This window comes from Tenebrio molitor, chromosome 7 (genome assembly GCF_963966145.1).
Source record: "Tenebrio molitor chromosome 7, icTenMoli1.1, whole genome shotgun sequence".
In the NCBI taxonomy this organism is placed as follows: Eukaryota; Metazoa; Arthropoda; class Insecta; order Coleoptera; family Tenebrionidae; genus Tenebrio; species Tenebrio molitor.
In genome coordinates, this window is record NC_091052.1 from 10,240,277 (window position 1) to 10,260,497 (window position 20,221).

General features: G+C 40.4%; 5 protein-coding genes across 6 annotated transcripts; 3 read left to right on the forward strand and 2 right to left on the reverse strand.

Annotated features, from left to right (window-relative positions):
• Nucleotides 1–333: 333 nt before the first annotated feature.
• RpL24 (ribosomal protein L24) lies at nucleotides 334–1,282 on the forward strand. The gene is made up of 4 exons (XM_069054299.1): nucleotides 334–477; nucleotides 593–668; nucleotides 803–1,050; nucleotides 1,106–1,282. The coding sequence occupies exons 1-4, from the start codon at nucleotides 473–475 to the stop codon at nucleotides 1,242–1,244; spliced, it is 468 nt and encodes a 155-aa protein (XP_068910400.1). The 5' UTR covers nucleotides 334–472; the 3' UTR covers nucleotides 1,245–1,282.
• A 106-nt stretch (nucleotides 1,283–1,388) lies between these two features.
• LOC138135535 (UPF0415 protein C7orf25 homolog) lies at nucleotides 1,389–3,371 on the forward strand. Its single transcript, XM_069054292.1, has 5 exons — nucleotides 1,389–1,682; nucleotides 1,736–2,056; nucleotides 2,281–2,641; nucleotides 2,691–3,013; nucleotides 3,065–3,371. The coding sequence occupies exons 1-5, from the start codon at nucleotides 1,500–1,502 to the stop codon at nucleotides 3,149–3,151; spliced, it is 1,275 nt and encodes a 424-aa protein (XP_068910393.1). The 5' UTR covers nucleotides 1,389–1,499; the 3' UTR covers nucleotides 3,152–3,371.
• Nucleotides 3,372–3,434: 63 nt separating this feature from the next.
• Nucleotides 3,435–7,028, reverse strand: LOC138135532 (catenin alpha-like). 2 transcript variants are annotated; one of them, XM_069054287.1, is made up of 8 exons: nucleotides 6,749–7,028; nucleotides 6,404–6,700; nucleotides 4,610–6,189; nucleotides 4,484–4,556; nucleotides 4,365–4,435; nucleotides 4,122–4,303; nucleotides 3,715–4,072; nucleotides 3,435–3,664 (listed from the first exon to the last, which is right to left on the reverse strand). In XM_069054287.1, the coding sequence occupies exons 2-8, from the start codon at nucleotides 6,687–6,689 to the stop codon at nucleotides 3,503–3,505; spliced, it is 2,712 nt and encodes a 903-aa protein (XP_068910388.1). In that variant the 5' UTR covers nucleotides 6,690–6,700; nucleotides 6,749–7,028; the 3' UTR covers nucleotides 3,435–3,502. The 2 variants fall into 2 exon arrangements, with proteins under 2 accessions (XP_068910388.1, XP_068910389.1); XM_069054288.1 differs by lacking the exon at nucleotides 6,749–7,028 and having other exon boundaries at nucleotides 6,404–6,739.
• Nucleotides 7,029–7,482: 454 nt separating this feature from the next.
• Nucleotides 7,483–8,907, reverse strand: LOC138135541 (14 kDa phosphohistidine phosphatase-like). The gene is made up of 3 exons (XM_069054298.1): nucleotides 8,750–8,907; nucleotides 7,788–8,192; nucleotides 7,483–7,736 (listed from the first exon to the last, which is right to left on the reverse strand). The coding sequence occupies exons 1-3, from the start codon at nucleotides 8,791–8,793 to the stop codon at nucleotides 7,715–7,717; spliced, it is 471 nt and encodes a 156-aa protein (XP_068910399.1). The 5' UTR covers nucleotides 8,794–8,907; the 3' UTR covers nucleotides 7,483–7,714.
• Nucleotides 8,908–9,062: 155 nt separating this feature from the next.
• On the forward strand, nucleotides 9,063–20,189 carry Ptpmeg2 (Protein tyrosine phosphatase Meg2). The gene is made up of 8 exons (XM_069054289.1): nucleotides 9,063–9,173; nucleotides 11,390–11,620; nucleotides 11,949–12,179; nucleotides 16,774–17,041; nucleotides 17,094–17,543; nucleotides 18,447–18,676; nucleotides 18,727–18,934; nucleotides 18,987–20,189. The coding sequence occupies exons 1-8, from the start codon at nucleotides 9,138–9,140 to the stop codon at nucleotides 19,214–19,216; spliced, it is 1,884 nt and encodes a 627-aa protein (XP_068910390.1). The 5' UTR covers nucleotides 9,063–9,137; the 3' UTR covers nucleotides 19,217–20,189.
• The last annotated feature ends 32 nt before the right edge of the window (nucleotides 20,190–20,221 follow it).

Below are 20,221 nucleotides of genomic sequence, written 5' to 3' on the forward strand. Positions count from 1 at the left end.
AGGGAACATGTACATTTCATTTCTTGTTGTTGTTTTTGAAGCGTTCGGATTTTTTCCATATCCTCTTTCCACAACTCTTTCTCCTGTTTGAGCTGTTCTTTTAAATTTATAATCGATGTTTGCAACGATGTCATTCTTTGTCGAAGACGCTTCTCGTTGGACTCGAGTACAATTTTTTCCGATATGGAAATTTCGCTTTGTGTATCGCTGCTCGATTCAGATGTGTCAGACTCATCGACATCACATTCCAAAGTATCTGTTGGACTGCCTACAAAGTCGTCATTTAGTGAATTGGTCATCATCTCGTACTTTAAAAATTTTTTTGAGGGATAAAGTAATTTGAAATCAGCCAACTTCCTATTTGTCCACGTTAGACGCATATGCGCCAACATGATAACAGGGATTTTTTTACGCTTGGGTTGGTATTTGTCGCGCATGGTTCTTTCTGTTTATCGTTTTTTGAACTGTCAACATGAAGTGAGTAATTTGCAAACATTTTCAATAATCTAAAACATCCGATAATATTGTCATCTATTTTAAACGTCTGTAGATTCGATTAACAATGTCGTGCTATAATTGTGCTTATTTTCAGGATCGGACTTTGTGCGTACAGTGGGTACAAAATATACCCAGGTCATGGGAAAACCATGGTTAAAATTGACGGAAAGGTAATAATAATTAGCAATTTGCACGTCTAGTAATAATTTCAGATGTTAGAGCTTCTCTTTGAGCTGCTAGCCTCATTATTTCTGTTGAAAATCACTTTCTTACAATTTCTTTTACATAACCTAAAAATTTGTAGAGCTACACTTTCCTCAATTCGAAATGCGAACGCGCCCATTTAATGAAGCGAAACCCTCGCAAAGTTACGTGGACCGTCTTGTACAGGCGTAAACATAAAAAAGGACAAGAGGAAGAGGCGACAAAGAAGCGCACTCGCAGGACTCAAAAATTCCAGAGAGCTATTGTTGGGGCTTCATTAAATGACATTATGGCCAAGCGTAATCAGAGGCCAGAAGTTAGGAAAGCTCAAAGGGAACAAGCTATCAGGTTGGTTTACTTAATTAGCATTAAGGCAGTTGCATGTGGTGTTGATGGTTTTTAGGGCTGCCAAGGAGCAGAAAAAGTCAACAAAAACAGCCAAGAAAGCATCGCAACCAGCCAAACAGGCTAAAGCTGTTGCTAAACAAAAGGCTGCCAAGAATATTCAAAAAGCTGCGCCTAGAGTAGGAGGAAAACGTTAATTGTAACAGTTTTATAATTAAAAGATTAATAAGAACAAGGTGTTTTATTTATTGAAATACGAGATTTGTGATAAAAATATGACGAAATGTTGGATTTTCGTTAGGGGAATTAGCGGTACCAATACCAACCTAAGAACAAGAAATTTTTTTTAGATTTTTAGGTTATGTTTTTGTATTGAAATTTTTTATCTCTGCACATGATAATTATATTTAATAATTGTACAACCGTAAAGAGTACGTAACCATCGTGAATTAATGAAAAACTGCAATATGGGGACCGTAAACCATGCCGAAGAAACCTTGAAGTTACGTGAATTAGTTGTCGAAAAAATTGCTTTTGGGGAAAAACTTATAAATTCGATAGAAAAGTACAAAAGTTTGGAAGGAATACAAAAATTACAACGTAAAATATCACAAGAGTTGAATTTTTTAAAGCAGGTAAGCAGGAAAACAATTAATGAATTCATTTTAAATTATAACCTAAAACGTAGATTGATAAAACGGGCAAAATTAAAAAAGAACACATCCAGTGTTCAAATCTAACACATTTCTCGGCAGTTGTAAAGACAATTAGCAGCGTATCAAAATGTATCAGCGTCAACAAAGTTATGATGTTAGATGATAGAAAAATCACAATTGACATTATTTGTGATGATGGTTTAACTTGGATGAAAGTGATTGCCCGAAATCCAAAGTCATTAAGTCAAATTTGCATGGGAGATGCTAGTTATGGAGTGAGAAGTGTAGTGGATCATGCTGAAGATTATGTAGAATGTGCCAAATTGAATCCCTGTTTGTTCCAAATCCCAAAGGTAATGAATAACTAGGGGTGGGTGTGATACATTATAATTGTTCAAAATGTATTTGCATCTTTCAAAATGTCAAAAATACACATTTAAATTGTGAGTTTGACACTCCTATGTGTGACGTCATGGCCACTAGATGTCGCTGTGAGTTAAAATTTAATTTCCCACCCCTAAAAGCTCCATTTACAAAACGTGAACTCTTCATTTTTATTACGCTTTATTTCAACCAGGTGGTCTTTGTATTTGTGAATGGGCTAGGAAATAATTTGGCAACAAAAATTGAATCTTTTGGCATCAGAGTGGAAGGCGCTAGACTTAGAGATGTAGACATTGATGAAGACGACGATGTAGATACTACTTCTTTCGTTCAAAGAGAAAAGTCTGACGATATCAACAATTCAAATTTGTCAACACCTGATATTTCCCACATCACAAAAATAAATTTAGATGTATCAGCGATGTTGGCTTACGTTAGTTCAGTATGTAACGGCAGCGCCAGTTTATACGAATTTTCTGTCCGCGTCTTGGCCCAGCAAGCCGAATGGGAACGGTTAAGGCCCCAAAAGCCCATCCTAGATGAATTTTTCAAAGGTATAATTGACTCTGAGAAATGCTGTAACTGATATTTTGATTTGCATAGGTAAAAAAATGTATTGTTGTCAAACGGCCAAAGATAGTTTCATCAGTATAGTAAATACGGTCGGCGGTACAAACGAGAAAATTCGAGCTGAAGAATTTTTACAAAGAATAACAGTTCTACCAGATGATGCAACAGCTGAAGACATTGTAGAAGATAACAGTAAAAATGACTTATTCAGACATGTCCAGTTAACTCCAGATAAGACTCTGTTAGTTGGTGGAAAAATTAAAGAGAGGTCGTTGGTGATTTTTACTTTCGGCGATCGCATCGGCGCTGTGACTGTTACGTCTAATGACGGTTTCGTAAGAGCCGCCAGACAACAGGTTTGAGGAAAAACATTCACATAAGAAGATTTATCAATTGATGTGTTTTAGGGTATCGATTTTGTGGTGTTCGTCCATGAATCCAGAGCTCTAACTGAACAAAAAGAACAGGCAAGAGCAGTGGGACCCAGATTCTAAAATCGGTAATTATGAAACTCCAATTTTTTTTTACCAAATAATGCAAGCCTTAAATTACGACCAGATAATAATTTATCAAAGTTCTGAGCTTAAATAATTTTATTTCTTCCTCACTTTGTATCATGTGCCTCTATTTGTTCACTGCCACGGTGACTTTATATAACAATTTTTGTTGAATGAAGATGTTAATTTTTGCAAATAAAACATTTACGAAATGTTAGATTTGAATTGTATTTATACACAAAAAATTAAAAAAAAGATTTTTGTCATAATGAAAACAACGTTTTGTGTTTTTGTTGTTTTTTTAATTTCTAATAACTGAAGCAAGAACACAATAACTGTGGTAAATACTTAAACGATTTCGATGCTGGTGTGGAATTCGGACAGAACTTTCACCGGATTTTGCGGCTTTTTCTGCGAAGCTTTGCGAACGATAGCACGAACTTCTGTGGGTTTCTCCAATCTCACCAACGGTTTCTTCTTTGGGGCTTTCATCTTCCACACCACAAGCGTCTGCAATACTGATTTAGAAACGATTCCAACAATATTAGTAACGACCTTACAGAACTGGTAGCCTGCCTGGAATACTTTGTTGACGCCACGTACGACGCTTTAACAGTGAGTACCACTGCATTCATTAAATTCTTGGCGTTCTCGATCAGCGACGTCGCACTTTCAACGCTCGCCACAATCAAGTCTTCGTTGGTATTCTGGACGTCAGCCTTAACCTTGGCAATGATGTTGATTTGATGACTGTACAAAGCAACGCGTTCTATGTATGCAAGCAAATCCTTCTTGCTGCTGCTTTCGGGACATTGTTCCGCTATCTGTCGAGTCAATTTGTCGAGTTTAGTACCGGCTGTTGATATATTTTTCGCTGCCTGAATCACGTCAGCAGTACTCTTGAGCGGACCACGTTGTCTGAAACAGTTGGGTTCGTTGTTCGTCAATTAATTTATAACCAACTTACCGAATAAAATCTGTCATTTGCATCATTATAATGCACATGTATTTAGCAAGAGCGACGATGTCGTTGCCGTGGTCGTCCCACTTGTCCACCTCACGGTCAAAAGTGAGCTTCTCGTCTTGGAACTTCTCAACTTGTTCCATGATTTTGTGTTTTTTCTCTTCCGGCAACTTGCTCATAGCTTCCTGAAAGTAAAAAAAAAATACGTTCATTTTCTTGCCGACTATCTCGACACCAGAATCTCACCCTGACAACTGTGATACCACTCATCTCTTCGGAGTTTTCCTCCCTGGTAATTTCGTTTGTTTGAACAATCGCTAAAATACAATAATTTAAATTGAAACCAAAAATTAGTTTGTACGTACATTTGACTAAAGTATTTGTAGCGACATAGTTGTGTTCCAACTCGACTTCTTCCGGATCCAAGTCCTCATCAGCCTACACAAAACTCTCTTTATTGGAATACTTCGCCTAAGATGATCTCAACTTACTCTGTTCAAAAGTACTGCTCTTCGCACTTCACGCACCCCATCATAAACCAACCTCGTCGCATCGATGAATTCATTTTCGTCGATTTCTTTATTGGGAGTCTTGACCAAATCTTGAACTATCATTTCAGTCTTCTTGTTGAATTCTGGTATAATCTCCTCGTTCAACACTTTAATAGCTTCCAGGACACGTTTGGTGTAGGTGCAAGGTTCGAAATTGTCCATTTCTGCAGTGACAACATCGCAAATTCTATTGGAGCGGCCTTGAATGCTGTCACGTATTCTACTCAGCATTGCGGGATCGTGTTCTTGCAATGCTGTGAGGTACTGATTTATGTCGTCGAAGACGTTGTTCTCAAGAACTGACAAAACGTCGTCGACTGTTGTGATGTCGTCGACGGCGTCGAGTAGGAGTTGCATTTGGCTTTCCCACTGTTGTTGGAAGACTTCCATGTTCTTTTTGGCGGCTGAGCTGTGCGGTTGAGCCGCTAAGAGTTTGGCAGCGCTGATGACTCCCGGACGAAGATTTTCCAGCTGAGCAGCGGCGTAACGAACCATTTTAATCCCGTCTTCGTTGTTAGACATCTCGCACACTTGGTTCGCGACCTCAAACAATTTCTTGCAGTGCTCATTGAACGCTGTGGCACATGTTTCCACTTCTTGTGCATTTCCGCTTTCGGCGGCTTTCACCATAGCCAAAAGTGGTGTGTTGGGGCCCAAGAAACTGTCAGAAATTCGATCGGTCAACGCTTTGCGCAACTGTCTTCTCAAATCTCTTGTTTTCCTCGTCATGGTGTCCATTGCACGATCCACTTCTTTATTTGTTCCGCCTGCAGTCTTCATCGAGTGGGTTAACAACCCTTGGAGGGCCTCACGCACAGCGTTGCACCCATCAACGATGCGTTGCTTCCTCTCGTCTTTTATATTATCCGCCTCAGAAATTAAAATGGCGCCGTTGATTAGTTCCTCCAGTTGCTGCTGAAGTCTCGCTTTTGTGCGCACCTCGTTGTAATTTAAACCCCCTTTAGTGTCGAACTTGTCAAAGCTAGTTGCGAGCTTTCCGGGACCTTCCGGGATTCCCGAACCTAATTTTGGGGTGCGCCCTTGGGCCACGTCGTTGATCGTACTGACGGCCTCGCATACTTGCTTCAAGACCCGGTCGCGGTTGTCTTTGGCGGCGGGAACGTCGGGATGCGCCAGGTATGCTCTGGAGGCGGTCAAAAGCATAGTGTGACTCGTTTTCAGCACCGCTCTTGCGGCGGCGAGGTCGTCGCGGGTGCGGGGGTCTGTCAGCTCTTGCTGGCGTCGGCCGGCTTGAGTGAGAAGCTCGCGTGCGTTGCGATTGTATAACTTTAAGTGTTGCGCGAGTTCGTCAGGGTTTTTGGCGTTTCTCACATTTTCTAAGTTGTCTTCCACCACTTGGATGGATTTGAGCAACAGCTGAACGTCGATCATGTCGGCGAGAATCAACAGGCGGGTCACGGCGGACAAGAGGTTTCGTGCCGCTTTGACCATCTCGTTGCGCTTCTGGGAATCGCAAGGGCTTTGGGCGAATTCTCGAGAAGCCACGCTCATCGCGTTTCCTAAAAATCGAACGTTATGGCTTCGTTTACATTATAACGAACATTGTCGAATTCCATCGATTAGTAATCTACGTTGAAATTGTTGTCATAAATATATTTATTATCTAGTACTTTGATTAACACAATTAGAAATATGGACGCGAGTCCCAAATAAAACCAAAATCAGATTTATGACCAAACTGGCCCCTCGTGATGGTAGGTAGCAAATATTTACCTGTGGTGCGAACCTCCTCCACCGCGGCCAACATCTCCTTGCTAAAATCGGGATTTTCATTGGCAATTTGTTCTCCTTTTTCGATGAAATTTTTGATGGCCCTCTCCACGGCGGTGACCAACACGATGGCGTCCATCGACTTAAGCTTACCCTTCTTCTTCCTTGACGTTTCCGATTTGACCAGCGTTGTAACATGTATGACCAATGGTCGTAGTTGTCTTTCCACAGACCTGGTTTTTATTTCCAGATTTTTGGGGTCCCATTTTACCGTCAATTGAGCTGTCATGGTTGCTTTTGCTGCATCGGGGAAAAATCACAAACTGACTAAGTACAAGGTAAACTTACCTTATCTGGCATTTATCAGTCAGCAAACAATTTCGTACTGATGAATCACAGATAATAAAGAGTTTCATAAAACTTTTCAATACTTTAACCACTCCCTTGTTTGTCGGAATTTAAAACGCCGGAAAAATTCATTTTACACTACACCATCACTTCAACTTTTAAAAATCATCATGCAGCTTCGAATAAATGTTTAAATGTTATTGCATGCGAACACGTTTAAAAATGTTTTGCTGTCTGCCGCATATTCGAGGGTCCTGATAGGCGAAAACCATGATGACGTCACTTTCACCGCTAAATTTAATTAAACCAAATTATTTATAGTTTTTATTTGCAACTTTAAAATTCATTACAATAAATTAGAAATTTCCAAACGTAGAAAAGGAGCAGAAAAATATCACTTAACATTCCTGTGACTGATGCAGCCGTAATTTCAAAATTTTTAATCTAAAATAGTGGTTACGAAACTTGTGACATCACGAACATGTCTATTCATGTTGTTGGTAGACGAGGGAGAGGGAAGACAGTGAAGGATGCAGATGGATCTAAGCGACGGTTGATGTAGGAGAGGGGGTACACTTGTTCAAAAGTCACTTGATATATACCTAGTGACTTTAACTTGGTCCAGGATCCAGCGCCATCGAGCGGTCTCGCGTATTATAAACTTAAATCCATTTTCTTTCAAGAAAAAATTTGATCATTATTATCAGATTACCAACAAACGAAAATTAGGGTGCGCAGAGAAAAATCCTCCAGCTTTCACCGTTTCGGAACCACTGGTCTATAACATGACAACACTCTTGACACTATTTCAAATATTCGCACGCATTTTCTGCTTGTCCTCTACCGTTCTTGAAAATGAACGTGTCGTAATTAAAAACATAAAGAACAAAGACTGCTCTGGAAACTTTATTATTTACAATTTATCAACTTGCCCCATTTCTTAATTCAACTGAATTGTAGTTACTCTTATTTATTCTGATCATCCACCCTGTATAATTAATAACTTAATAATTTATCTCAGAAAACACACTCTTAATACCCTTCGTCGGACCATGTTACGTTGTAGTCGCAGTACTTTTTCTTCAGAATATCAACAGCCACCTGGTGGTCGGCCTTTCCGTAACCCTGAGAGTAGCCATACACCTTCAAGTCTTTTGCACTTGAGTCGTGATTGATTCGTCCACCTCCCAAAACTTTTGAGCGCCAGTCCCTGATCACTTTTGACGATTTCAGATTTTGTAGTTCTTCTGTTACTTTGTCGTTGATGTCAGAATGGTATGGACAAGAAGCGTACCCTCTGACGATGTTTTTTTCTTCGAGCTTACCGTCAGTGTTGGGAACCGTCAGTTTGATTAGTATGTATTTGAAGACTCCTTTGGGGTCGATTTCGACGTCGGGAACTTGAGGGATCACTACATCTGCCATGTTGCGTAATGGGCCGACACTGCGCAAGAGGGACAATCACAAAAACCACCGATTATTCATTTCCTTTTCTTTTAAACATCGATTTAAATAAAAAATAATCATGTTTAAACATAATTTACTTGGTAATTTAATTAACGTAAATGGAATTAGGTTTGACAGAATGTCTGTCAATTGTTATCTAATTGTGTCACCCTGTATATACACATTTTAGGTGCAGTAAACTACAAATAAGTATCCAAGCAATTTTTAACATAAATATGATTGTTTATTGTAAATATAAATAACATAAATAAGACAATAAATAACAAATGTTTTTTTTAGTACCAGAATGTCAATAAAAATAAATACTTTGCATTGTGGGGCCTGAATGAGGTATTTATAGATCTGGAGACCTACTGGTTCAAGCCAAAAAGCGTAACGACAAGAATTTTACGTTCAGTTTCAATAAGCGACAGTTACGTAATTTTATCGCGGTAACACTGCAGTTTAAAGCTTGATTTGCAATCTAAATTATACGTTTATTTCCACTGGCTTGTTTTTAAATGTATATTATCAAAGCTAAAATTAATTACTCACCACCGGTAGTACGGTAACCTAGCTCGCACTAAGTTTGACAACATTCCCGGTTGTCATTCGTGTTAGGGACATTTGACTGATTGTATTTACATTGGTACGTCCAAATTTCAAATTGTATGTTAAATCGTGGACAATTGTACAACACATTTGCCTCAAAATGAACGACTCTATTTTACAACTGCAAACTAGTCTAACATTTTATAAATAAAACGCTTTGGTCAATTTATTGATTTACTTTATTATTTGCCTGTGTAGCTTCTAGGGACTTTTTGTGTCACGTGACGTCGCTTTAGTGTAATTTATGTTGCGCGGTTTTCCTCTCCCGTCAGTTTGTAGATTGTTGTAAAAGAGTTGTGTAGTGTGGAGTTGTGTGTTGTGTGCGTGTACAATGATGGCTGCTCCGTTAACCCCAGAACAAGAAGAAGTAAGTTTGTAAAAAAACTTGTTTTTTTATTTTAATTCCATACCGCAACCTTTTACCAAACCATTCTGTTATGAAAAAATAAATAAGAGAAACTCTTTCGTACAGAACTACGTAGAACGAGAGTGAAACACGACCAACGGGTAGGTGTTCTTGGTTAAATTACGAATTGTGTATTTTATATTTCCTTCCCACGCAAATTACACATATTAGTCATTGTTGCGATGGTTTTGTTGTCGAAAACTTTTACAAACAACAAGCAAAACAACTTGGACAAAAATATTTATCGACTACCTGTAGAGTGGCGCTGCATTGTTGTTGTTTACGTATTTTTGTGTTCTAAATGTTGCCAAAGAATGTTAAACTTGTAAATATACCAAACAAGTCCATAAAAGACGTGAGGATTCATCATCTTTTCAGTTTGTAAACTTCCAAATCCATGAAATTTTACGTCTTCCTGAATTGGTGTTTTTAAAAAAGACATAAACCAAATCAATTTATTTTTTATTCGATGGTGTTAATGTTAAAAGAGGCAAAACATGTACAAGTTGTGTAAAAATTTACATCCTATTCAACCGGAAATGAGAAATATCTGAGTTTTGTACCATTCAATATTATAAAACAGTTCCTTGTTTTTGGATTCATCATTATATAAACGACAGTCCAACCTGATAAGTTTTATCATCCGTCTTATCTTCTTGCAATAAGTGCAATAATTGTAGCAGATCGATTTAACGAAAATGAGCCATAATTAAACTAATTTATTTCCAATAAACGTAGACATTTAATGACCTTAGATTTTGGGCAAATAAACTTTGACACAGTCTTTGCGATAAGAATAGTAAGAAACTACGACAGATTTGAATTACTTGGGGGAGGAGGAGGAATTTGTGGCTCCAATCATTTTAAGCTGTAATTTAAATACGCACGTAAACATTTGCTATTAACTACACTTTAATCGCAAGTTCCCAAATTGAGAACTGGTAGATTTTGCAAGAAAAGTAGTTTTCTGAAATCACTTTGTGATTGCCGATTACTTATTTTAATGGGTGGTTATTCTGCAAATTGGCAACGTGACTTTGAATCGATTGTCGTAAATCAATTTGTTATAAAAAAGCTAATTAAGGGGATTTTTTATTAACTAGTGGTTCTCAAGAATCGCGGTCTTCGGTCTTGCAATGTCTGTTTGCCATCTAGTGCGTTGTTTATTTTACAAATAAAAGGAATTTGTTTTAAAGATCTTGCGTCTTCGGCGCATCGACATGCCTATATTCACCAAAATAACTTTTTATAGTAGACATATGTTCGGATCATCTGGAAAATTTCACGTAAACATTTCCCGCGAATAGTGTTCTTCACTTCGCCGTATAAATGAATCAATCACGAAACAATTTGGCCGGACTTTCGAATGTCAAGAGAAAAATTGCTGTATAATGACCGTAATTTGAGATAAGTTGTAAACGATAACGGCGGTGGGTGGAATCGAATAAAAATTGAAAAAACGATTTTTTTACAATTATGTGGCGGATATGTCGGTAAGCGTGCGGTATTACGTTTTGTGATGATGCATCAATGGAAACCGCACCGTAACCTTTACATACAAAACGATTTTCCGTTCCTTATTAGGTATTCAAATTTTATTTGGTTCTGTGAGGTGAACTTCTGTTCGTCACGTGCGCATCTCACCACGGATTTATTCATCTCAGCTTCCGGATATGCGGTGCACAGCTAATTCAAAGTTGGAGAATTCGAAAAGCCGACGCTGTACAAAATTTCCGCAGCTGTTGGTTACACTTCGGAACCTTGAAAACTAATCGGCGTTTTATCGCGGCAAGACTCCGTGAATCCTTTCCACGGTGTAAAAATACTGACGAAATAAAATGAAAAATAGACGCCCCATTCTAAACACGACAGTGTGCCCACCTATTTTATGGCACCCGTTTTAGATGGTGCTGTTTATTTTTACGTTCATTAAATGAGGACGCAAATAGAAGTTTCCGGTAGAGACGCTTTGGCAAGAGCGACTTCCGTTTTAATAATCGACAACTTTCCTCGGGTCGTGACTTACGCCTGCACCGCACTCCATGACTAACTTTGTTATTGCTTTTAATGGTAATTGTTTTCATTTTCCGAGGCGCAAATGGAAACCGCCACAACCGGAAAACCTACAGTGTAGGTGTTTCGTTCACGCTTTTTAATTGTTTTTTTTTTTATTGCAGGCAACGAAAGATTTCATCGAGAAAGTGAACGCCAAGTACAGGAGGAAGCTAGGACCGGTGTCTTGGTCCACCGCTGTCAGATTCTTATGTGCACGAAAGTTTGACGTTCTTAGGGCCTTGGTGCTTTTCGAACAGCACGAACTAACCAGACAACGAGAAGGATTGAAATGTTTCGACCCCCTCAAGGAACCCCTTCAGTCTGAATTACTTACAGGGAAATTTACAATTTTGGTAAGATCGTCGTTCGAAGGCGGTGACGAAAATTTCAATTGTGTCACAGCAATAATGTGAAGACTAGGACGTCGGTCGAGCTTGTAGGTTAAGGTGCCGTCCATTACCGGTGTCGAAAAAGTTGGGGTTTGTAATCGTCAACAGGTCGACCGTGTCCAGATTTACTTCTTTTGCAACGACGAAATTCTTCCGTTGTCGTGCCATCTGGTCTCACGCGAACCGTGTTAATTTTTATGTAAACGAGCAAGTGTCATTACGTCGAGGTACTTGCCAACAACTGCAATTACCTGTCTGTCATCGTCTTACAAACATGTTTGTTTGTGCGTAGCCCAAAAGAGATGCCGCCGACGCCGCAATAGCTGTGTTCACCGCTCACAAGCACCAACCAGCGACCAGCACCCATCAAGTCACTCTTCAAGGAGTCGTCTATCAGCTGGATGCTGCACTTCAGAATCCCGTCACGCAGAGAGCGGGCATCGTGTTCATATACGACATGTCAAATTCCAAGTATTCAAATTTCGACTACGATCTTTCCCAGAAGATTCTCACTTTGTTGAAGGTCAGTACCAACTGTTGTGTCACTCTCGGCATGATTGAAACGTCGAAGGCGAAGATCGTATTGATTTTTAATTTGTTCGTGGCCCAAATCAAACGTACCGTATTGATTAGCAGGGCAGATAACCAACCCACATGTTCAAATTCATCGCGAATGCGTTGGATTCTGTTCCGCAAGCAACAAGTCGTGTCGAAAGAATCAAATCGGAGAAAATTATGCACTGATGGTTAATGTTGACACAAATTGTTTGTCGACGACCGTGCGGTGGTCAACGGTGACACAAAATCGTGTCCTTTCCTTGCAGATGGCTTTAATTGGTATTACGAAACGTGCGAGTAAGGATGGGTGCCTACACGAAACCCCTCTATTTATACTCGTCGCAACAAATCGGAAATGTTTTCCGAGCTGAAAATAAGATCAATTTCTCGCTAAAGCAAGCGCGTCTTAGAATCGCAACAACAACAACACCGTTTCTTGAATTTTTCCCAGTTTACCTTACACTTCGGAAATTGCGACTCCCACATTGTTTGCTGTAATTTTTTGTAATTACGGTCGGCTCATTTAATTGTTTTCAAAGTAAATGACGGTAGCCTTGACCTTGCTAAATTAAGTAGGTAGCGATTCATATTTCCCTTATTATCGTCGACAAAATGAGTGTTTGTGGGAGTTCCATGCTAAACAAACAGATTTACGTCGCTCGAAAAAACACCTTCATCAAAAAATATTATTACGTTCGGTTTTTTTGTACGAATAAAGGGCGAAACGCCCACGGTACGCCCCCGGCGAGAGCAAGGGCGTCAGTATGGTTTGTGAAAAGCGTTGAAACACGTAAGTGTGCAAACAGACCTTTGTACTTTTGCTCGTGTTGACTCGATTAGCAAGCATCAAAGGATTTTCAACGGGAAACGCAAATACATAAGTTATTTTTTGATCGTGGGTTCATGATTCTTGAAGCTTAATTGTTCGGTGGTTTTAATTTTGAAACTGACAGCTGCAGGCTTTGTCTCGCAGCGTTAACATTTAATCAATAGGAATTATTTATAGGATGATCATCTTCGCAAGGATTTGCATTTACATGAGTCAACTCGAGCATAATACGGATATTTACATTTTAATCGACATAATTATGATTCGCGTAATATAAATTAATAGTTCTGTATAATCCGATTGAGCATTAGTTATTGTGCAGCACTTTCATATTTCGCTTATATTGTTCCGTAGATACATTTCGCTGTAATTTCTATTGTATCAAGAATAATGGCTTTGTTTGTCGATTTTATGTTACCATTGCACTTTCCTCCCTCTTGTGTTCAGTTCCTGCAATTCTAGCATTTTTTTTGTTGTTGCACGCGTCGGTCATTTTACAAAAATCCGACAAGTGTTGCATCGTCGAGGTGGAAAACGGGCACAACGAAAGTACGTTCACAATGGTACGATTTTTCCGCAGGAGAACCTACTTACTGCGGTGATTAAGCGCGCACAACCGCATTTTTTAATTGTACGAATATGAACCTGTTATACTAATTATTTCGAGCTTATTAGGAGTCGTGCTCGAGACGTAACCGAGTAAACAGTGCGTCCGTGATGATAATTCGTTTCTTTTGGAGGTTTTCGTCGACGGTGTAATCTTGGAAGCGCATTCCAGTGAGTCACAACCGTGTTTGGAGAGTTTCGGAAGTGCGTGCCAGGAAGCGTGTCTTGTGCGCGCCTAAATTCCAAATTGGAACGTAAACATTTCGCTGAATTACATAGTCGCTAATTCCGCCCCCGAAACGCGAATTTTTTATTCAAATCGGACGGCGTCGAGCGGCGGCGCGGTGCGCAGACGCAGCGACCGCGGCGTCGCGGCGTTCTCACACCGGGCATCGATTTAGTCGGACGAAACGTCTGATCTGTTGCTCGACGACATTCACTCCGGTAAAAATCACCGCGAACGGACCGACCCCCGTGTGCTACAGGGGTGTGTTGGTGGATCGAAAAGGGGAGAGCACAGGAAGGGGACGGCCGACCCCAGGTAAGACAGCTTCAAAATTACGTAAGTTCGTGCGTAAGCGCGGCGTCGAATGTAATTGTTTTCGTTGTGCTGTGATAACTGATAAGAAGTATCGTTTGTTCGGCGACGGAAGCGACGAGGGATGCTGCCTAATTGGGGTATTTTCGGTAGGTGAACGGTCTGTTTGGGGGCACCGTCAAAAACCGCCGATAAGATAATTTTGCCGTTGCGAATTGTCATTATGCATACGGTGTCGTGTCGTAAATTTACCGATACGTTGGGAAGTGTTTTTTTTTTTCACTTGTAACGTTCGGGTAGTTTGCGGTGCTGCCGCAGAGATTTCATCTTTCTCATGTCAGATTAGGTCGAATACAAAAGTCATCTCGTCTCTTCGACCAGAAGAATCCATTCGTCGAGAAAATTGCTCCAGATGGAGGAGGAAAAAAAAACAATCACAATTGATTCTGACCCGTCGAATTACACAAGTTAGGTAGCGCTTTGTCACTTTTTTTGTCGCTCCGAAAACACAATTGTGTCCTTTATTGGCGTCTATTTTCGTCCAGGCATTTATCGAATTCGTTATTTAGTCTACAGAGTGTCTGCATATGCTGATCCCCGTCCGAATTTAAAATGCTTGCAGGTATAGTGAGTCATCCTAACCTGAAAATTGTGACAGCTGTCATGACGGTCGGTCGCACGAACGTGAGAGCGGCAAATTCGTGCCAAATCCGTTTCCGACGAATTTACAATACAGGGTTATCATAAATGAATATTTCTTACATCGTAGTTGGCCCTGATTTATGCTATGCGTATAAATTTGCCGCCTCTTCTGGATTTGTAAATTTGACATTTGACAACTTACACTTGTCATTTTGCATTGTATATTTTTTCTCAAATGATTCATTAAGGTGTTTTGAGTTAGCTAAGAAAGTAAAAGAGTTTTCTCGCGTACTGCATTAGTTACTGTGGCAAGTAAATATTTTGTTTACACGTCAAGATAAACAATTTCTTATTTTAGCCACAAGAAAAATGGCTTATTCCTTAAAACACTGTCACTTTTCAATAAAATTTTAATTAATTGAATACACGAAATTTGTTGCGAGGTTTGAATTTAATTATTTGTGAAGATTTTTTTACTTTAAATTACGTTAAATCTTAAAGACCATTATTATTATGCAATCAAATAAACACCTCAATTTACTTTTATGCATATTTATGTTTTTTTATGGTACAGTTACACAATGTATTGTAGGTGGCAAATTTCACAGCCAACCACGATGTAAGAAACATTTTATAATACAATTGAAAATTGACAGCTGTCAATGATGTCGGTCGAACGAACGCGAGAGCGGCTTCGTGCCAAATTCATTTGGGAAGTTTTGTCGAATTTGTGACGGTTTGCCGCTTTGAAGATAGTTGTCATAACCTGAACATTGTGACAGCTGTCAGGACAATCGCGCGAAGGTGAGAGCAGCATCTGTGTCCATCTCTGTTGCAGACCTTTCGTCTTCTGCAGTAATTTATGATTCGATTCGTGGTAACCAGCAACGACGAAGTATCGACTAAGATAAGAAGTACAAATGTCACTGCTGGTATCAATTTTTGTTGATAAGAAGTGTGCAGATGTTGTCGCGTCGAAAGACATTGTCTCATTGTGAATTGTTTTCTCTTGTGTGATCAATTTCCACGTTCCTTCCCTCGTTTTGTCCGAGCGCCGATTCCGTAATTTAGTCACCTATTTCAGTAATGTGATGAGACTTCCTCCTCATTGTCTCAACACACATCCCGGTAATCTAATCATTTTTAAAAATACGAATGAGTCAGTGCGTTTCTTTGCCGACGTAAAATTTCGTTCGGAACGTGAAATCGTTGCTGCGTAGGTTCGCCCTCCTTCGATGCGATTCTTCCGGCGAATTTCTTTCGGCACGCCGGAATTTATCCAATCGGAGCAAGAGGAACGCACGACTCGCCGTCGAATTACGCGCTTCCGGTGCTCATCTCGGTAATTTACAGTTGCGGACGTCACACTATTTGCCCACAAGAAAGCCAATAGGTCAGTGCAATTTTTCACGTACGGACTGATAACAATGTAGGTGTGTGTGTTGTGATGTGGGTCATTTCGTTATTCATAGCGATATGGAATCGCAAGGTGTGATGTGTTGCGAAAGGTCAACGAGTCGATGAGGGTTTGTTTGAGAAATGGTAAATTTCGCGGACGGAGACAAATTGGCAACACGGGTGGCTATTTCGAAAGCGTTATTCACACCGCGATTTATGTAACAACACTTGGTGGAGGGCTCTGCCAAGTGGTGCCACTCTGAATCAGCAGCAGAGACTGTTGTGTGAATTTTTCTTCGGATCTTGAAGACTCTCATGATTAAATAAATACATTAACAACACCGTTGGGTTTTTCCGAAGACAAATGTAATTTTCTTGACGGTTGCGACGCCCAGTTTTACATCAGCACAGTCACGCAGGATATTAACTTACAATTTATCAACGCGTTCTGACATTATGATGTGACAAGCGGCGGTACCATTTGTCGCCATCAGTTTTTTTTTTCCCCATTTTGTGTTGATTCGTGTGTTGTAAATTGTTTTGCAGGGCGGCTATCCGGCCAAGCTTAAAAAGGTGCTAATAGTAACGGCCCCCTTGTGGTTCAAAGCTCCGTTCAAAATCCTGCGGCTCTTCGTGAGGGAGAAGCTTCGCGAGAGAGTGTACACGGTTTCGGTGGCGCAACTGTCGAGCCACATCCCTCGAGAATCTCTGCCCACGCAATTAGGAGGCTCTCTCGTCCTGGACCATAATGGTTGGCTGTCATTCTGTTTGCAGTCAATGACCACTCGTGAAGAATCCTCGTTGCCGCATTACGGTCAGTTGCGATGACAATCGGCGTTCTATTTATAACCGTTTCCTGATTGCAGATGGCAAGACGCCATCACCGCAGAAGCGCATCCGCACCCCGACCGAAATCGACATTTCGACATCGACCAATAACATAAACGTCGACAGTTGGACCGAAGAAGGTAATCTGAATCCGCCGAGCAGCGCGTCGAGCGGTTTCTCGGATGACGACTCGCTGCACGGCGACGGTGCCGCCCTTACCATGCCCCAGCTGGTCGACTACGTGAAAGACAGAGGGCGTTCAGGACTGATGCAGGAGTACGCCGAGATACGATCCAGACCGCCGGATGGGACGTTCAACGTGGCCAAAATGAAAAACAACTTGCCCAAAAATCGTTATACTGACGTGCTGTGTTACGATCATAGTAGAGTGATTCTTTCCGAAGTTGATAGTGATAAAGACAGTGACTACATTCATGCCAATTTCGTTGATGGATACAAGCAGAAGAACGCTTTCATCAACACGCAAGGTAAGGAGAGATAAGTCAGGGGGACTTGACAGGACAGGATGACTAGTACATTAGCGCCATCTGTCCCAACGTTCAAACTGTCGACCGCTTGATTGGGAATAAATTTACCGCAGTCGACACGTTCACAGATAATGCCAAAAAACAATATTTTTGTTTTTATCGCGCCAGCTTAACGACTGAGCCCACAATAAAATTACCGCTAAACTGTTGGCATATTTTTGTTTTTGTTCTATCTCTCCATATGTCATTTCGCACCGAATTAACGATTACACTCGCTCGTAATTAACACGGAAATTGATCATTACGAATAATCTGTTACACACAGAGTTTTTCGAACAAATTTGTTTTGTTTGTTGCTTGGTGCAAAGAAAAACTAGGCCAGGCGGTTGCAACGTCCGTACGAGTGCGTGGTCGCCGCATCGTTGAGCTAGGCCATGGTCATGCATCTCCGCGTTCTTGAAAACTTCAATAGAACAATTTCAATTCGATTCTAAACTCGTAAAATAAATTGTTTTATTTTTTCCATTCGGACGCGCGCATGGCCTTCCACACACGTTCATGTGGATGTTTTTGTTTGTTGCGCAATTGGAAAACCGTGAAGGTTGACGTTTTTCACAAGTTTTTTTTTAATCTGAGTGAAATTGCATTTATCAAAGAATGTTCCATGGTAAATTGTTTGCAATGCTTGATCAATTAGAAAGTGGTGCCACCGAGTATTCCACGGTTTCTTTTAACAAACACGATCGGATTTGTTTGTATTTCGTCTGCGGATTCGACTGAATTCCGCAAGAAAAATAAATACCAGACGGTTCGCTGATGTATTTTTTGTTGTATGAGTCATTGCGAAATCAATCCAGCAGGAGTGGAAGCCGATTTCCAAATTGTTTTCTTGTTGATTTGCAGGCCCCTTGCCGAAGACGACACCGGAGTTCTGGCGGATGATCTGGGAACAACATACTTTAGTGATAGTGATGACGACCCGAGTGATGGAACGAGGGCGCCCCAAGTGTCACCAGTACTGGGAGGGCGACGCTGGAGGCGAAGGGACGTACGGTCAGTTCACGGTGAAGACGATAGCTGTAGAGGCCGAACCCGACTACACAGTTACCACGGTCTCCCTCGTGAACAATAAAGTAAGAGCGGTGGTGTCGAGGTGGCGGACGTAATCCAAGACAAATTGCAGACGGACGAATCTAGGGAGGTGTCGCACTGGCAGTTCACTTCCTGGCCGGACTACGGAGTCCCGAGGTCGGCCAAGGCGATGCTGGAGTTCTTGGAGCGGGTGAGGAGGAAACAGAACGCGATGGTGGTGGCGTTGGGGGACACGTGGGCGGGACATCCCAGGGGGCCCCCGATCGTGGTGCACTGTAGCGCGGGGATTGGGAGAACTGGTGGGTTCGTCGGGTAGGGAGCGAGGTTTGTCTTGATTGTTTTTGGTTTCAGGTACTTTTTGTACTTTGGACATTTGTATATCGCGGTTGGAGGATTTGGGGACTGCAGATATACGAGGAACGGTAGAAAGAATACGTTCACAACGTGCATATTCCATCCAGATGCCTGATCAGTACATATTTTGTCACCTCGCTTTAATAGAATACGCCTTGATGAAGGGACATCTGCAGTCGGCAGACCTGTCGGGGTTCGACCCGGGCGCAGATGACGACTCCGATTAATCCGTATCTTCAGTTGATCTAATTACACTAATTAGTTGTGCTTTAATTCCAAATGATAAACAAATTGTGAAGTGAATGTATTGTTATATGGTCGACTTATTTATTTTAATTTTTATCGTCAAACATATTTTATTGGTCAATTTGTTCTAAACAAGTTCCTTGTACAGAAGATGGATAGGTTTGTTTGCTTGTGAAGAAACAACGTTAAGTTTACCAGTCGAGAACCGCTTTAAGTAGTAAAATACGAGTTTTGTACGACGATCGAACCTGGGTGATGCGACTGTTGATGACGACAAACATGTGATTTATTTTATCAAAGTAGGAAAATTCTGCAGGGTTCTGCACAATTTTACATATCTTCCTTAAATTCACTTTTTTTTCCGTGATGAAATAAAAATAGATCTATCTTGTAATATGCCATTCAAAGTCAAGCGGACAGCTTGGCGCTAGGTTTGTTTGAAATATTACAAGTTTATTTTTATATCCTAATCCAGTAAGTGTATCTGTATGTACCTACACCCACTTAAATGATAAAAAGTTTATTGTTGAATTTAACGCTTCCTTATCAAAAGAAAATGTATTAAATATTTGAAATAGATAGATTAACAAAACCGTCAAGTTCAAAGGAAATTGAATTTCGACTTTGATCCTTGCGTATAAAGACTGTCCAGTTTAAAAGTGTGTAATTCTACGATGTTCATTTGCGAAGCTATCTCAAAATAGAGAAACCCCAATTTTCACAATAATTTTGTTCTTGTTACAGGCTCAGTTCACAAATTCACATTTTAACTTCCATTATAAGAGGTTACAAGCCAAAATACTAGTGTTAAGTGGATCGTCGGTCCCATTAATATTTTTTGTGTACACTTTACTAAGTATTATTTTGATTATTGTGACATAGTTGAATTTATCGAAACTCTTTATGTATTGTAAATATTGTATTCTGATTTCTTAATACAAGAAGCGCTTTTTATACACTGTGTCATTTGCAACTTTCAATCAAAC

What these genes read in the sequence shown, in the direction of transcription:
- RpL24 (XM_069054299.1), top strand. An exon ending in TGGTTAAAATTGACGGAAAG is followed by an intron (nt 669 to 802) that starts GTAATAATAATT and finishes AAAAATTTGTAG; the next exon opens with AGCTACACTTTCCTCAATTC. An exon ending in CAAAGGGAACAAGCTATCAG is followed by an intron (nt 1,051 to 1,105) that starts GTTGGTTTACTT and finishes GATGGTTTTTAG; the next exon opens with GGCTGCCAAGGAGCAGAAAA.
- LOC138135535 (XM_069054292.1), top strand. Translation starts at nt 1,500, where the DNA reads ATGAAAAACTGCAATATGGGGACCGTAAACCATGCCGAAGAAACCTTG. An exon ending in GTTTGTTCCAAATCCCAAAG is followed by an intron (nt 2,057 to 2,280) that starts GTAATGAATAAC and finishes TATTTCAACCAG; the next exon opens with GTGGTCTTTGTATTTGTGAA. An exon ending in TAAGAGCCGCCAGACAACAG is followed by an intron (nt 3,014 to 3,064) that starts GTTTGAGGAAAA and finishes GATGTGTTTTAG; the next exon opens with GGTATCGATTTTGTGGTGTT.
- LOC138135532 (XM_069054287.1), bottom strand. Translation starts at nt 6,689, where the DNA reads ATGACAGCTCAATTGACGGTAAAATGGGACCCCAAAAATCTGGAAATA. An exon ending in TACAAATACTTTAGTCAAAT is followed by an intron (nt 4,436 to 4,483) that starts GTACGTACAAAC and finishes ATTGTATTTTAG; the next exon opens with CGATTGTTCAAACAAACGAA. An exon ending in CAAATGACAGATTTTATTCG is followed by an intron (nt 4,073 to 4,121) that starts GTAAGTTGGTTA and finishes CAACTGTTTCAG; the next exon opens with ACAACGTGGTCCGCTCAAGA.
- LOC138135541 (XM_069054298.1), bottom strand. Translation starts at nt 8,793, where the DNA reads ATGTTGTCAAACTTAGTGCGAGCTAGGTTACCGTACTACCGGTG. An exon ending in AGGTTACCGTACTACCGGTG is followed by an intron (nt 8,193 to 8,749) that starts GTGAGTAATTAA and finishes CCTCTTGCGCAG; the next exon opens with TGTCGGCCCATTACGCAACA. An exon ending in GTAACATGGTCCGACGAAGG is followed by an intron (nt 7,737 to 7,787) that starts GTATTAAGAGTG and finishes TTAATTATACAG; the next exon opens with GGTGGATGATCAGAATAAAT.
- Ptpmeg2 (XM_069054289.1), top strand. Translation starts at nt 9,138, where the DNA reads ATGATGGCTGCTCCGTTAACCCCAGAACAAGAAGAA. An exon ending in CGCTTTCATCAACACGCAAG is followed by an intron (nt 17,544 to 18,446) that starts GTAAGGAGAGAT and finishes GTTGATTTGCAG; the next exon opens with GCCCCTTGCCGAAGACGACA. An exon ending in TCTCCCTCGTGAACAATAAA is followed by an intron (nt 18,677 to 18,726) that starts GTAAGAGCGGTG and finishes GACAAATTGCAG; the next exon opens with ACGGACGAATCTAGGGAGGT.